Below are 14,201 nucleotides of genomic sequence, written 5' to 3'. Positions count from 1 at the left end.
CTACTAAAAATACAAAAATTAGCTGGGCATGATGGTGCACACCTGTAGTCCCAGGTACTCGGGAGGCTGAGGCAGGAGAATCACCTGAACCCAAGACGGGGAGTTTGGAGTGAACTGAGATTGTGCCACTGCTCTCCAGGACACAGAACGAGGCTCCATCTCAATTTAAAAAAAACAAAAAACCAACCAACCAAAAAAAACAAAACACAGTGCAATCTTAAACTGAAATTGTAGAAAAGTATAAAACAAAAACAAAAAATACACATCAAAAAATAAAATCGAAATCCCATTTTACTTGACTCTGTCTACTCTGCCCTCAGCCTTGGCTAAAACCACTTACAAGACCAGAAATTAATTAATTAATGAAATGTAAAAGTGCTTAGAAGGAAAAACAAAGTAACACAGTGAATGGACTTAACACCATGATTGATTAGCTACAAGTGAAAAATGTTAAGACTTTTAATCAACCATAAAAACTCAGGTATGGTTTGATAGCTACAATAAAACACTTAAATGAGTTGTCAGGTAAAATGAGAACTGTTCTTGGATTACTTGAAAAGACAAATGTAGATATTTACATTATAGGAATCCAAATTTGATTTGATTTCAGGGATATTATTTAAAGTTGAACCACTTTAAAAAGAGCCATTAAGTGCTAAAGGGTCACACCTGGAATGTAACAGAACTCAAAGACGAAAAAGGTGGTCAGACTAGATGACCCCTTTCAGTCTAGACCTGTTTTGATTAAGATACACTCCATTTTTTTCTTTATTACTGAAATGTTTCTCTTCCTACATTTCAGGTATCAATATTTGACTATGCTTCTTGGAAAGATAGAATTCTGGTCTTTTTAAACTCTGGGGATATTGAGAAAACCACATATATAGAGGGGAAGCACCAGGACAAGAATAATCTCGAATGTTCTCTCATGGTCGCTTGAAATCAAGTAACACATGTTAATGCTGTATATACTGTCTTGTCACTTCTACATCTAAGTGAATACAGAAGGACAGATACCCAAGAAACTTAACACACAAGAAGTCCCAAATATGATGCTCAATTGGCTATTTAGTAGCATTTCACCCCATCTCCTTACTTGCAGACATCCTATTGATATGAGAAGCTACTGGTTAGAATAGGAGATGTTCTAACGTAGTTAAAAGTTTTCTACTTACACCCATTCAAATATTTTTGGGTTTATTTATTAAGTATTTAAAAATACATGTATAAGGAGAGAGCAAAAGAGTTAATCTTGCCCACTCTGAAGTTTATGGCGATGTTTTACTACGCTTCATTCCCCATGATTTTGGGGCATGCTAATGCGTGAATATTCAAGTACAAGCCAGGCACAACTATGCCTCTGGAGATAGATGCTATGGGCCATCCCAGATATAAAAAACAGGAATTACGTTACTTTGGAAGTCTGATTCAATCTCATTAATCTGCCAAAGGACGGAATCTGACTTCCAACTACAGGTATCGGAAGCTTCAGGTTTTTGAGTTCAGACGGAAAGTCAACATCTAAATAATAATAGAAGATTAGCAGGCTGGATTTGCAGACCTTAGGAGAAATACCGATATTATGGGTATATAAAGTAGGAAAAGTGGGCACTATTCTAATACAGTAGCTTTAAGGGCATCAGAAGAGATGCTAAAAGATGGCGTCACTCTAAAGGACTTCTTCCACAATTTAGCATTCCTTAGGATAACAGGACTGTACTAAATATTAGGTTGTATTACATTCAGTTCCATAATTACTTATCCTTTTCTTCTGGGCTAAGTACTGTGCTAGGTATCTTGAATAACAAAAATGATAAAAATAGTCCCCTTTTTAAAGAAATTAAAGATTGAGTAGTCTAGACAAAGTCACACTTTTACTTAGGAGTATTAAAGCTCTGACAGGTTTCACTTATCAGATTAGTTGTCTGTTCAATTGTAGAGTAGAGAAGATGGTATTGAAGGGTTGGTCACCAGGCAGGCAGATTTTGATGAGGGGAAATGTTCAGAGAGTGAGGTGCTTTCCAAAAAAGGCAGATTTTGGTAGAATATTGGAATGGTACAACATGGGAGGGTGAGATGAGTTAGCACTGGATGTTGATAAAAAATGTAAATGGATTCTAAAGGCACTTTGTTTACCTAATGGCATTTTTAAGTCTACCAAGGAATATTAATATATCAGATTTTTTCTTTTCTAGTATTAATATTAGAAAGATCATTAAATAGCCCACTTGAAAACTTTCTATTTATTTATTTATTGAGACAAGGTCTCACTCTGTCACTCAGGCTGCAGTGCAGTGACACAACCACAGCTCATGTTATCCTTAACCTCCTGGATTCAAGAGATCCTCCAGCCTCAGCCTCCCAAGTAGCTAGGACCACAGGTGCATGCCCCCATGATCAGCTAATTTTTAAATTTTTTGTACAGATAGGGTCTTGCTATGGTGCCTGGGGCTGGTCTTGAACTCCTAGGCTAAAACAATCCTTCTACTTTGGTCTCCTAAAATGTTGGGATTAAAGGTATAAGCCACTGTGCCTCGCTTAGAAATTTTCTGTATAGGTAAAAACAACATTTTGTCCCTATACACTACCCAAAAGTCAACTGCTTAAGCAGTTTTTTTTTCTGTTAATTTTGTTTTGTTTTCTTTTGTAATAATCCACCAACGGTATGCAAGAAAATAGAGCAATCACCAACCTGAGTAATACAACATGATCAAAATCCTTCCTTGTTTTAAGAATCCTTTCTTGCCAAGATGAAAAACGCAATAAAGTAGTTTCTATATTTGAATGTAGTTCTATTTTATCTTCATGTGTCCATATTTCAATGCCAACCAACGTCACATGGATGTTTAAGGTTTTATAAATCTGTTCAAAGAAGAAACCATTTTTCACAAAGGTTGCTGGAAAGATTCTGCAATATTATTATATTCCTTTACATTTTCCCCAAAACAATAATTTGAACTTGTGAGGTATATAAGTAAACAGTGCAAGCCTCATGTTACAAACAGATATATCAAAATGGGACAGAGTGCATTGCCCAGAATACCTGGTGAATTTTCTGGGCAACAGTGAAATTTAATCAGAAAGATATGCCTCCTCAAACTATCATAAGTCTTACAGGCACTGTCTCAAGATGTGCTGGAAGAATTTATTAAAGTTCTGAGTTTAGAACTGGCCTAAAAGCATAAGGTTACTAACAGTGGCAGGTGGTGTGACTGCTCCTTATTCACCTTCATACTTTAAGCCAAGGGTTCATTCTGTGACAGGTTAGAAAGTTGGTATTGGTTTTCAAAAACTTACCTGCTGTGTTCGATCTTTATGTTTGATTTCTGTAACTACCTTTTTTTTTTTTTTAAATCTGAGAAATGTTACTAGGGATTGCTCTAAGCAGGCAGAAATAGTTGTAGCCTATAAACCTCACACCTATTTCTACCTGCTCTGTAAACACCTGGGTGATAGGTAGTTTTATGCCAGGACAAAAGAAGTTGGAGTTTATGCAATTGTTATGGGAATTTTGAGAGAAAGGACTATGTGTTGTATCAGTTTTATATTCCACAGCAGTCAGTACAAGTAGGTTGAAAGACAGTGAATGATAAAGTATCAACACTGAATGAACAGAAATGGAACGATCATTCATACAACGTTACTAGGCAATGTAACTAGTCAATAAGAAGGGTAATACTTATATCATTCCTGTAACAATAAACTTGTGTTAATATTCTACTTTTCTTAATCTACAAGATATGAATATACTCAATTCCATGTGTCAATAGAGGCCAAAAAGGTCAGTTCATAATCATGAGAATTAGATGCCTTTTAAACTCTCCTGAAGTTAGACATCTAGTCAAACTCTGACCTCAAATCTACAAAGTCTGTGATATGCATCCTTATTCCTCTTGGCCCTGAATTTTTTGTTTGTTTGTTTTTCAGATAGGGTCCCACTCTGTCACCCAGTCTGGAGTGTAGTGGTGCAATCATAGCTCATTGCAAAGTTGAAATCCTGGGCTCAAAGGATCCTCCCACCTCAGTTTCCTGAGTAGTTGGAACTACAGGCACACACCACTGCACCTGACTGTCTTTTCTTTCTTTCTTTCCTTCCTTTCCTTTCCGTTCCCTTCCTTTCTTTTCTTCTATTTTTTTTTTTTTTTTTTTTTTTGTTGGGATGATGTCTCACTTTGTTGCCCAGTCTAGTCTTGAACTCCTGGGCTCAGTGATTCTCCTGCCTTGATCTTCCAAAGTGTTGGGATTACAAGCATGAGCCACCACACCAGGCTCTTGACCCTAATCTTAATGTGTGGTAAACTTTAGAAATTAAGTACTACATAGCAATAATTATTTTAACCTGGGATTTTCGGAGCCTCTCTATTCGTAAGTGGGCTTTACATTTGCAAGACTATGCACAAGTGCAAACGGAAATATTATTTGTCATTCTGATTATATTTTCTTCTCATAAGAACAAATCTTATAAAATAAAAGCCATGCTTTATTTGCTAAATTCTTGGATAGTTTTGGATACACACATATGGAAGGTTGTGGAGACTTGAACTGCTCTTTATAGTAGGGAAATAACTATGGAATCTCTAAGTTAAAAGGGGTGAAGACATAAAGTCAAAATAAGAAAGGACCCAGTGAAATAATATGAGTATGGGCTCTGTGAAGGATAATAAAGGGTCAGTAAGAAGGGATACAATGGCCAGGCACATGGGCTTTTAGACTTTGTTACCTTAAATTGTTTGTTTTATAATGTGCTATGTAATCTCCCAATCTAAACTACAAATCTTCAGTAAAAGTTCAGTAATATGCAATGGTTTTATATGTATGTTTATTTGAAGATTAGAAACCAAGGAGAGAGTTTTAGTCTTGAGTTGGGGTCAATGCCAGGGAAGTGATAAAAGACATAATTACAAGATAAAAGGAATGGAAGAAAACAGAAGTAATTATGAGATGTAATCATTGCACTCCATACTGTTCCTTCCTCCCTCTTACAAAAAGGCATGGGGAAAATTTTCAATTTCCACAGACATAAATTGAAATAGTTGGGAGAAGTTCTGCTTCTGCCTACAATGTAGGAAGTTAGAAAGAATGTTGCCTCTACCCTGACAAAAAGGACAAGCCAGAGAAACTACAAAATCATATATTTTTTTCTGAGTCCACCAGAGAACCGAGGCAATAGGGCCAAGTGTGCCTGAACCTTAAGCAAAGACAGTCTCCTTCAAGGAGAGATGGTGCCAGAACACCTCCCTTGTGGCAGATAATGACAAAGAAAGATGTTGAGCACTTTATTAATGGGTAGAAGTAATTGACCAAATATCATTAATGAATTGCTTAAGGCCAAGTATGGGATAGAAGGAGAATGCAGAGCCCCATGGAGATCCAGACACAGGGATCTCAGGTCCGCACACAGATTGATCTCCATGGGCCTCCATGGATGCCGATAACCACAGTGGGGGACAGAGAGGGAGTTTCAAGATGGCCTCCCTCAGTGGTGCGGGCCTGAAGAAGGGGAGAATTGCTGCTTTGCAAAAAATTATAAAATCTACCGAACTCTTTCCCCAAGGAACACAAGCCTTAAGCTGCCAAGGGAGCTATAGCAAATTTTCCCCCCAGAACCCAAATTAAAATGTATTACAGCTGAAGAAAAGGAAAACAAAACAAAGCAAATCAAAACAAAAATAGCCTTCTACTCCTGGAGGAGAGGTGGGAAACTGTTCTGAACCCAGACCATTCGGGATCTCCTACCAATGGAGAGGAAAATGAACACTGAGAAATACTCAGCCAATGACCCATGGACAGGGCTTCCCTAAGACTGAGGTTAAATCAGGATAATAGAAAGTGCTCTGGGCCCCATAACTAGGCTAGAAAGCACTGAGGAGCAAACAACAGGCCACTATTGAAGAAGGGGTGAGAGTGTGAAGGGAGGTGCTGGCTCTCAAAGCCTAAAGTTGAGAATGGAACAGAAATAAGGGGAAAAGCTCTCCAACAATGCAGGACCCATCATATGCACAAAGTAACACTAGATGAATACGCAGTTGATAGTTCACTGCAGGTAGCAGTAGCAACAGCAAAACCAGCTCAATTTCTGACCAGATTAATCGACTTCCACATGTTAACGACCTAGCAAAAGAAGAAGTGCACCATTTCAGGCATAAATACTATTTTCTTAGACTCTATTATGCATACTGTCTACCATCCAATAAAACATTAAAGAACATATAAAAGAGCATGAAAAGCCAACCCACTGTTGGAGAGAAAAGAGCTGACAAAACTAAACTCATAGATGACCCACATGCTGAAATTGTCTGACGGGAAATTTAAATTAGTTATCAATAATATGTTGAAGGCTCTAATGGAAAAGATGGATGTGGTTTGCAGAATTCTAAGATGGCCCCCAAGGATTCCTGTTCCTGGACACTAACACACTGTGGAATGACCTCCCTTTCAATGCGGGCAGCACTGTGAGTATGATGAATTTCACTAGTATATTTAGGTTATGATACAGCACAAAGATAAAGGGAGCTTACAGCTTTTCAGATGCAATTAAGGTACCCAAATCAGAGGATTCTGAGTTGAATAACAGTGAACTTACTGTGGGTAGACCTAATTTAATCTTTTAAAACAAGTCTAGTAATTTGAAGCAGCAGCATTTCTCCTGGTGGCCCAAAGAAGAAACCTGACATGTTGTGAAAGGGTCCAAGAGAGCACTGTGTGGTAAGAAATTGTCAGGGCCCCCAGTAACTGAGATGGCCCCAGCAGACAGCCAGCAAGAATTTGAGGACTTCAATCCTGCAACTGCATGAACTAAATTCTACCAACAACAACAAGCTGAGATCCCCAGGCCCGATTTCCTCATTCTGAGATCCTGAGCAGAGAACCCAGTTATGCTGTACCCAGATTCCTGCCTACAAAAATTGTGAGATCGTTAATGAGTATTGTTCTAAGGTGCTAGGTTTGTGGTAACTTGTTATGTAGTAATAAAAAAAATGAATATATTGAAAAACAAGCTTGAAAAGATGAGGGAATTTCAGCAGAGAGGTGGAAACTATAAAAGAGAGTGGATGAAAATAGCAGAGTACATATATAGTGGTAGACACAAAGAATACCATTGATGAATACATCAGTAGGCTAGACATGGGTGAGGAAAGAATACTGTTGGCCCAACAAAAATTAGCCAAATGGAAACACAAAGAGTTAAGAGTGAAAACCACATAGGGGAAGGTCCAAAGCTGTGGGAAAATCACAAGATCTAATATTCCTATAATAGAAACACGACAAAGAGAAGAGAGAAAAAAGGCAGAAGAAATATTTGAAGAGATCATGGTCAATAATTTTTAAAAATAGTATAAAACAGCAAATCACAGATCCAAGAAGTTCAGAGAATCCAACACTATAAATACCACACACACACACACACACACACACACAGACACACATACACTGATTAGGGTATGCCAAAGGGACACATAGACCAGCTGAAATATTGCCCAATGGACGAAAGTGAAACAATTTGAGCAACAAAATAAAGTAGTGTTAGGTTGTAACTCAAAGTACAAAATAAATATCCACTGATATAAATAAATTATTAAATACATGTTAATGGAAGAAAAGAGATAAATCTCTTGCGTAGAAAAATTTCAAGCAATTTATGTAGATGCTCCATTGTCAAGGAGGAAGAGCATAATTTATACTTCTTAAGTGTGAGCTGTGCATAGTAACTTTCTTTCAAAGAATATATTACTGTAAGGAAGCATACACTTTCCATATGACCCAGTATTTCTACTTCTTCGTTATTTACCAAAGAAAAATGATATTTTATAATTGCACATACAACTATACACAAATGTTTAAAGCCATTGTATTTACAATAGCCAAAAACTACAAGCAGATTAAATGTCCCTCAACTGGTGAATTAGTAACCATTGGCCTAGAGGGGCCTTCCGTACTGCTTTTTCCTATGGGGTCTCTTTATCCTAGTAATAGGGCTGAGGTGTCTCAGAATGAGTCAGCAAAAAAACAAAAAAAGTGTTGCAATTCACAATTTGTTTTTTTTAAAGGGTTATATACCTCATTCTAATTTAGACAAATTAAGCATTTTAATATATTTTACTGAAATACTTACTCCACTTTCTATGCCAAACCATGGACAACAAATTATAGCTTAAAAGACTTTTCATTATACAACTTCACAGAGCAGTGATTTAAAGTAGTGCGATTTGGTTTACAGTGATTGATTTTCATATTCTTTGTACATTGCTTCATAAATTTTGTGGTTAGAGACCAAGTTTTGAAACTTATTTCAATATTAAATGCCATTTACATCGAAAATTGAAAATTCAGAGCTGTGGTTTGTTGTTATTATTTTTTCCTGTGGATTTTTGTTATGAGTCCCTTGGTGAATCTTTGTGCTTTGTACTCCCTTAATATCAGGTGACTACAATAGTCCAGCAGAGATCTATGCTGAAAGGTTCTTTGCATGCATATTATTGGTTTGATTCAAAAACTATATCAAACCTTACCATGTTGACAAAATTGACCATTCCCCAAATTCGGTTCCTTAGTTTATTGTGAGGATGACTATTCCTGCGATACTGGAAATATTAATATCATATTAATATTCATTAATAATAGGAGTTGCATAAAAGCTCAACAAAATACTTCATTCATCATCAGCTATTACAAAGAAAAAAAAATCATTGGCCTAATGAAGAAAGAGAACTCCTTTCATTCAGCTAAACACCAGACAACTTAAATAAGTTTTTGATATAAAATAACTAAATACAGCCCTCCTAAAGACATGCTTAGGTTTCGTATTACTTCAAGTTTTTCTTTCTAATTTTGTTTCGTTTTCACATTACATTATACTACATTACATTAATTTATTAAACCAACTGATTAGTGTTCTTTAGAGTCCATTTTTTAATCACATAGATGAAACAAACCTATTAAACCTACAAAGCAATCAATATATGGCAAAGAACAGCAACTTTAGTAACCCTTCTGTGTCCTTGGTGTTCACAAAATAAAGAATATATAATAAAAAAAACCCACTGGAGCTGGAGATATGCTGAACAGGGACAGGAAAGTGTAGCTATCCCTTCTCTCCAGGAAACAGCTATGAGGGCAAACCAGACTTTCATGTCCCGTCTATTCTGACTTTTGTTCTCTCTTTTTAACTGCATTCCCTTTTTGTACCATTGGGATCTTGTATCAATTATCAATTTAGACTTGATCAAATGTTCTTAATAATAACATAAAGTGTACTGTAGGGATAAATGCAAATGGTCAAACTTCTTTCATAATAAAAATAAGAAATTAACCTGTCTTTCCTGAATCTTACAAGTATCTACTTGTTACCATCCCATTGCTCTCCTGTTACGTTAAATATCAAAATACTGCTAAGATATAGCATTCTTCAATTTTCATCTCCCACCTACTCAACCTACTACACCCTGATTATAACTGCCACTATTCCATTGAAACTATTTTTTAAAACCCACAAATATTCTCTTAATTATCAAATAAATTGTGAATATATTTACCTTTCTGGTCATCTTGTCCACATGTAATGTTGACCATTTTCAATTTCAACAAATTTCTTAACTTCTTGGTTTCTATTACCCCGTACTCTCCTGCTATTTTATTGTGCGTTCCCATTATCCTTTTAAATACTGGATGACAAACATGTTTCCCAACAGGATTTCCACTGATTGCTTGATAGATAAGAATTACCCAAAAGTCACTGCCTAAAATTCACTGTGGAGAGAGATTCTGAGGCTATTTTAGGGATCACAAAGATTAGGTACTTTATCAATCAGTGATTTTCAACCAGAGGAGAGGGAGGAGGAATGGTTAGGTGTGAGCTTTGCACTTTTATTGTCAAATCTTTATTTAGTGGTTGGTGTTTCCCAGGATTCAGACATTTGTGTTCTGCTCTTCTTTTTCAGCTTGCTAGCTGTCAGTGTATCATCCATATCCTCACTTAACTTCCCTTCTGAGGATTCCACACTATCTTCAAGATATGTAAACTTCTCAACATGTTTCCAAAGACTGCCTTTGGTTTCCTTATTTTATTTGATTGGAATGCTCACATTTTCTACCCTTCTCTTGCTTTCTTGCCCTTTATATTGTTGTTGTTCCTCGAGACAAGGTCTTGCTCTATCATCCAGGCTGGAGTGCATTGGCGTGAACATGACTCATTGCAGCCTTGACCTCCTGGGCTCATTTGATCCTCCTGTCTCAGCCTCCCGTGTAGTTGTATTCACAGGTACACACCACCACACCCAGCTATTTTTTTCTTTCTTTTTTTTTTTTTTTTTTTTGTAGTGATGGGGTCTCGCTCTGTTGCCCAGGCTGGTCTCAAACTCCTGGTCTCAAACAATCCTCCCACTTTGGCTTCCCAAAGTGCTGGGATTACAAGTGTGAGCCACCGCCCCGACCTCTGCTGCCCTTTTTATTTGGCTATCATATATATCATTAATTCTCAGAACCTAGCATAATGAATGCACATTAACTATTTGTCAAATGAAAATGGATGATTTACCATAGGAAATTATCTAAATAAAGAAACCCTTAAATATTTTAAGACAGTATTAAAGCAGCACATGCAAGAGCTATACACGTAAAGCCCAGTTTAATGAAACTAAAATAACACCAAGCAACCCTTCTCCTAGTATCTGAGTAAAACTTTTAATAACCTGTCCTTACTCTTTGATAACACATATATTATTATTAAGAGCAGTGTCTCTTAGCACTCTTTTTAAAATTTCTCAGCAACATGACAATGTAAGCCTATCTGTTTAGTGCTTAGAACTTAGAATTTCGATTTAAAATTTTTTTAGTAGGTAAACTAGTTTCTTCTATTTTTAATGTGTAAAAATGTTATATCTTTTCAATTAAAATGGGTCTTACCTTTTTTTTCTTATTACATTGGCTGGGAATTTCAGTAAAAATGTTGAAAGAAATCTGGTGACAATGAGCAAATGTTCCTTATTCCCAGTTTTGGAGGAAAACTGCCAACATTTTATTAATAAGTTTAATGTTTATACTGAATAGGAGTTTGGTAAATATTCTTTATTTTCTTCCACTTTTTATATCCCAAGAGTTTTATTATGAATGAGTGCTGAATTATATGTGTGTGTATACATACACAAACACCTACTATATACATACATATATATATATATATTTGAGATTGTTACTTTAAAAAAATCTATTCATGTCAAAGCAAAGCAATATTCACATCACTGGAGGAAACCATCACTCTCATGTAAACTTTTTATGGATATATCTTGGCTTGGGCTTGCAAATATTTTTTGGACATTTGAAGTTGCATTTATAAGTTAATTTAGCTTATAATTTTACTTTCTTATAAGATCATGTCTAGATTTGTTACCAGTATTATCAGTTGTCATAGATTGTTATTGTAATAACTCAAGGAATCACTCTTACTGGTATCTATATCTTTTTATAAGTTTCCTCCAACGTTGATTCTAGGCTTGGACATATGACTTACTTTGGGTGAGACATGTAAACATGTACAAACAGAAGCTTGAAAAGCTCTTGCACCTGGAGCCTCTCCTCTGTTTTGATGCTTCGATGCCCAGCTATGATGCAGGAAAGCACAACCAGCTAGGCTGCTGGAGAGACATGGCCAGCTGAAACCCAATACCACGTACCAGGCAAATGACTGTGGCCATCTTAGACTAGCCAGCCAGTGGAGTCAACAGATTATTGCAGCTGCATGAGTCATTGATTACCCGCCAGGTTTTGATTAGTTTATGACACAGTGGTAGATAAATAATACAAAGATTAGAATAACCATCTAAAATGCAGGATTTTTTCCTCTTTTCCTATTCTGTGAAACAGTTTGTAAAAGATAAGGTTATTTATTACAACAAACTTTGGTAAAACTTGTCATCAAACTAGTCTGAGTCTGGTGTTTTTATTTGTTGATAGGTTATAGACTCCTTACGTAATTTTTCAAACTTGTAAATCTTTTTGGGATTTTCTATTTATTGTTGAGTCAGCTTGATAACATTTAACTACATACTTCTGTTTATAAATTTATTGGTACATAGTTCTTCATATATTTTTAATGATGTGTAACCTTAATTTTATTTATAATTGTGTTTTATTTTCTAACTTTACATATATTATTTTTTTTTAATCGGCATTGTCAGAAGCTTGACTATTTCATTAATGTTTTCAGAGAACTAGTACTTGGCTCTGTTGAACTACTCCATTGGACACTTTTTTGTCTTTTGTTTCGCCTTGTGGTTTTATTGATTTTTCTCATGGTTTTATTGATTTTTCTCATTGTTAAATTACTTTCCTCTTTCTATCTTCCTTGGATTTATACTGTTCTGTTTTCAAATCTCTCTAGTTGGACTCTTAGCCTCTTTATTTTCTTTCTTTTTTCTTAATAAAACTGTTTAAATTGACAAATGTCTAAATACTGGTATGCTACCTGTATCGAGTAAATTTTACTTTAGTGTTTTTTTTTTTTTTGGTCAGTTATAAATAGTCCATAATTTCAGATTTAATTTTTTAGACAATTAATATTTGGAAATATATTTTACTTTAAGTTTCCCAACCAACGGTCTTTTAATGGTCTAATTAAACAATTTTTGTTATAACTTCTAATTTGGTTGTGGTAAAAAAGAAAAAAGTCGGCCGGGCGCGGTGGCTCAAGCCTGTAATCCCAGCACTTTGGGAGGCCGAGACGGGCGGATCACAAGGTCAGGAGATCAAGACCATCCTGGCTAATACGGTGAAACCCCGTCTCTACTAAAGAATACAAAAAACTAGCCGGGCGACGAGGTGGCGGGCGCCTGTAATCCCAGCTACTTGGGAGGCGGAGGCAGGAGAATTGTGTGAACCTGGGAGGCGGAGCTTGCAGTGAGCTGAGATCCGGCCACTGCACTCCAGCCTGGGCGACAGAGACAGACTCCGTCTCAAAAAAAAAAAAAAAAAGTGATCTTATGATATCTCTTTGCTATTTCTGTTTATTTTCTTTGTGGCCAGATACCCTGTTAATTTTTTCAAATATGTTATTTGTACGTGAAAAATATACATATTCTTTTTTTTAAAAAATGCAAGGTAATATATCAATTGGTTAGATCCAACTTACATTTATGTAGTTCAAATCTTATCAATTTTTGCTGAAGCTATTCCTCTGGACTTAAAATTTTCTGATAGAGAAGAGCTAAAAAAATACCCTACTTTCTCTGGCAAACCTGTTACATTTTTGTTATCTTTTTAAACTTTGTTGTTAGGTGTTTTCATATTTTATGTCCTTCTGGTGCTCTTTTTCTAATTAATTTTCCAATTTATCTCAAATAACTTTTTAAATCATAAATTATCCTTTACATACTATTAAAATAATAAGATATCTTTTTGGGGGGAAAGAACTACTTTATCTTATCATTTAATGAGATTTTTCAAGTTTCTGAGAAGTTTAGCTATGTTTCTTATGAATATCATAATATCCTTTTTTTTATATACAGTTTGAGACTTTCTAACTTCTTTTTTTGTTGTTGTTTTGTTTTGTTTTTTGGGAGATGGAGGGAGTCTCGCTCTGTCACCCAGGCTGGAGTGCAGTGGCGTGATCTTGGCTCACTGCAACCTCCACCTCCCGGATTCAAGCAATTCTCCTGCCTTAACCACCTGAGAACCTGGGATTACAGGCACGTGCCACCTCGCCCAGCTAATTTTCATATTTTTAGTAGAGACGGGGTTTCACTGTGTTGGTCAGGCTGGTCTTGAACTCCTGACCTCAGATAATCCACCCGCCTTGGCCTCCCAAAGTGCTGGGATTACAGGCATGAGCCACCACGCCTGGTCAAGACTTTCTAACTTCTAACAGGCAGATGTGATTGTTATATTTACTCTAATTTCTGACACATTTGGAATTACTTTCACATATTATTTTGTTTTTGTATTTACAATTCTATATGTATGTATGTATATATGTAATATAGTCATACATTGCTTAACAACGAGAATATATTCTGAGAAATGGATTCTTAGGTGATTTCATCATTGTGCAAACATCATAAAGCATACTTACACAAACCTGGATGTTATTACCTACTACACATGTATACCATATGGTATAGCCTACTGCTCCTAGGCTGCAAACCTGTAGAGCAGGTTACTATACTGAATATTGTAGGCAATTGTAACATAATGTTTTTTGTATATGTAAA

The 14,201-nt window shown here is 36.0% G+C and overlaps 1 protein-coding gene across 1 annotated transcript in view; it reads right to left on the bottom strand.

Moving 5' to 3' along the window:
* ADAM7 (ADAM metallopeptidase domain 7) overlaps positions 1-14,201 on the bottom strand; it is a 64,085-nt gene that overhangs the window by 23,780 nt on the left and 26,104 nt on the right. The window contains exons 8-9 of the mRNA XM_033228900.1: positions 8,511-8,582; positions 2,693-2,862 (exon numbers count right to left, since the gene is read on the bottom strand). Of these exons, the coding sequence (XP_033084791.1) occupies positions 2,693-2,862; positions 8,511-8,582 (242 nt within the window). The remainder of the gene's footprint in view (positions 1-2,692; positions 2,863-8,510; positions 8,583-14,201) is intronic.

This window comes from Trachypithecus francoisi, unplaced genomic scaffold, assembly GCF_009764315.1.
Source record: "Trachypithecus francoisi isolate TF-2019V2 unplaced genomic scaffold, Tfra_2.0 Contig01440, whole genome shotgun sequence".
NCBI classification, from domain to species: Eukaryota; Metazoa; Chordata; class Mammalia; order Primates; family Cercopithecidae; genus Trachypithecus; species Trachypithecus francoisi.
The sequence above is the reverse complement of the archived record's forward strand: the minus strand, read 5'-3'. Positions and strand labels throughout refer to the sequence as shown.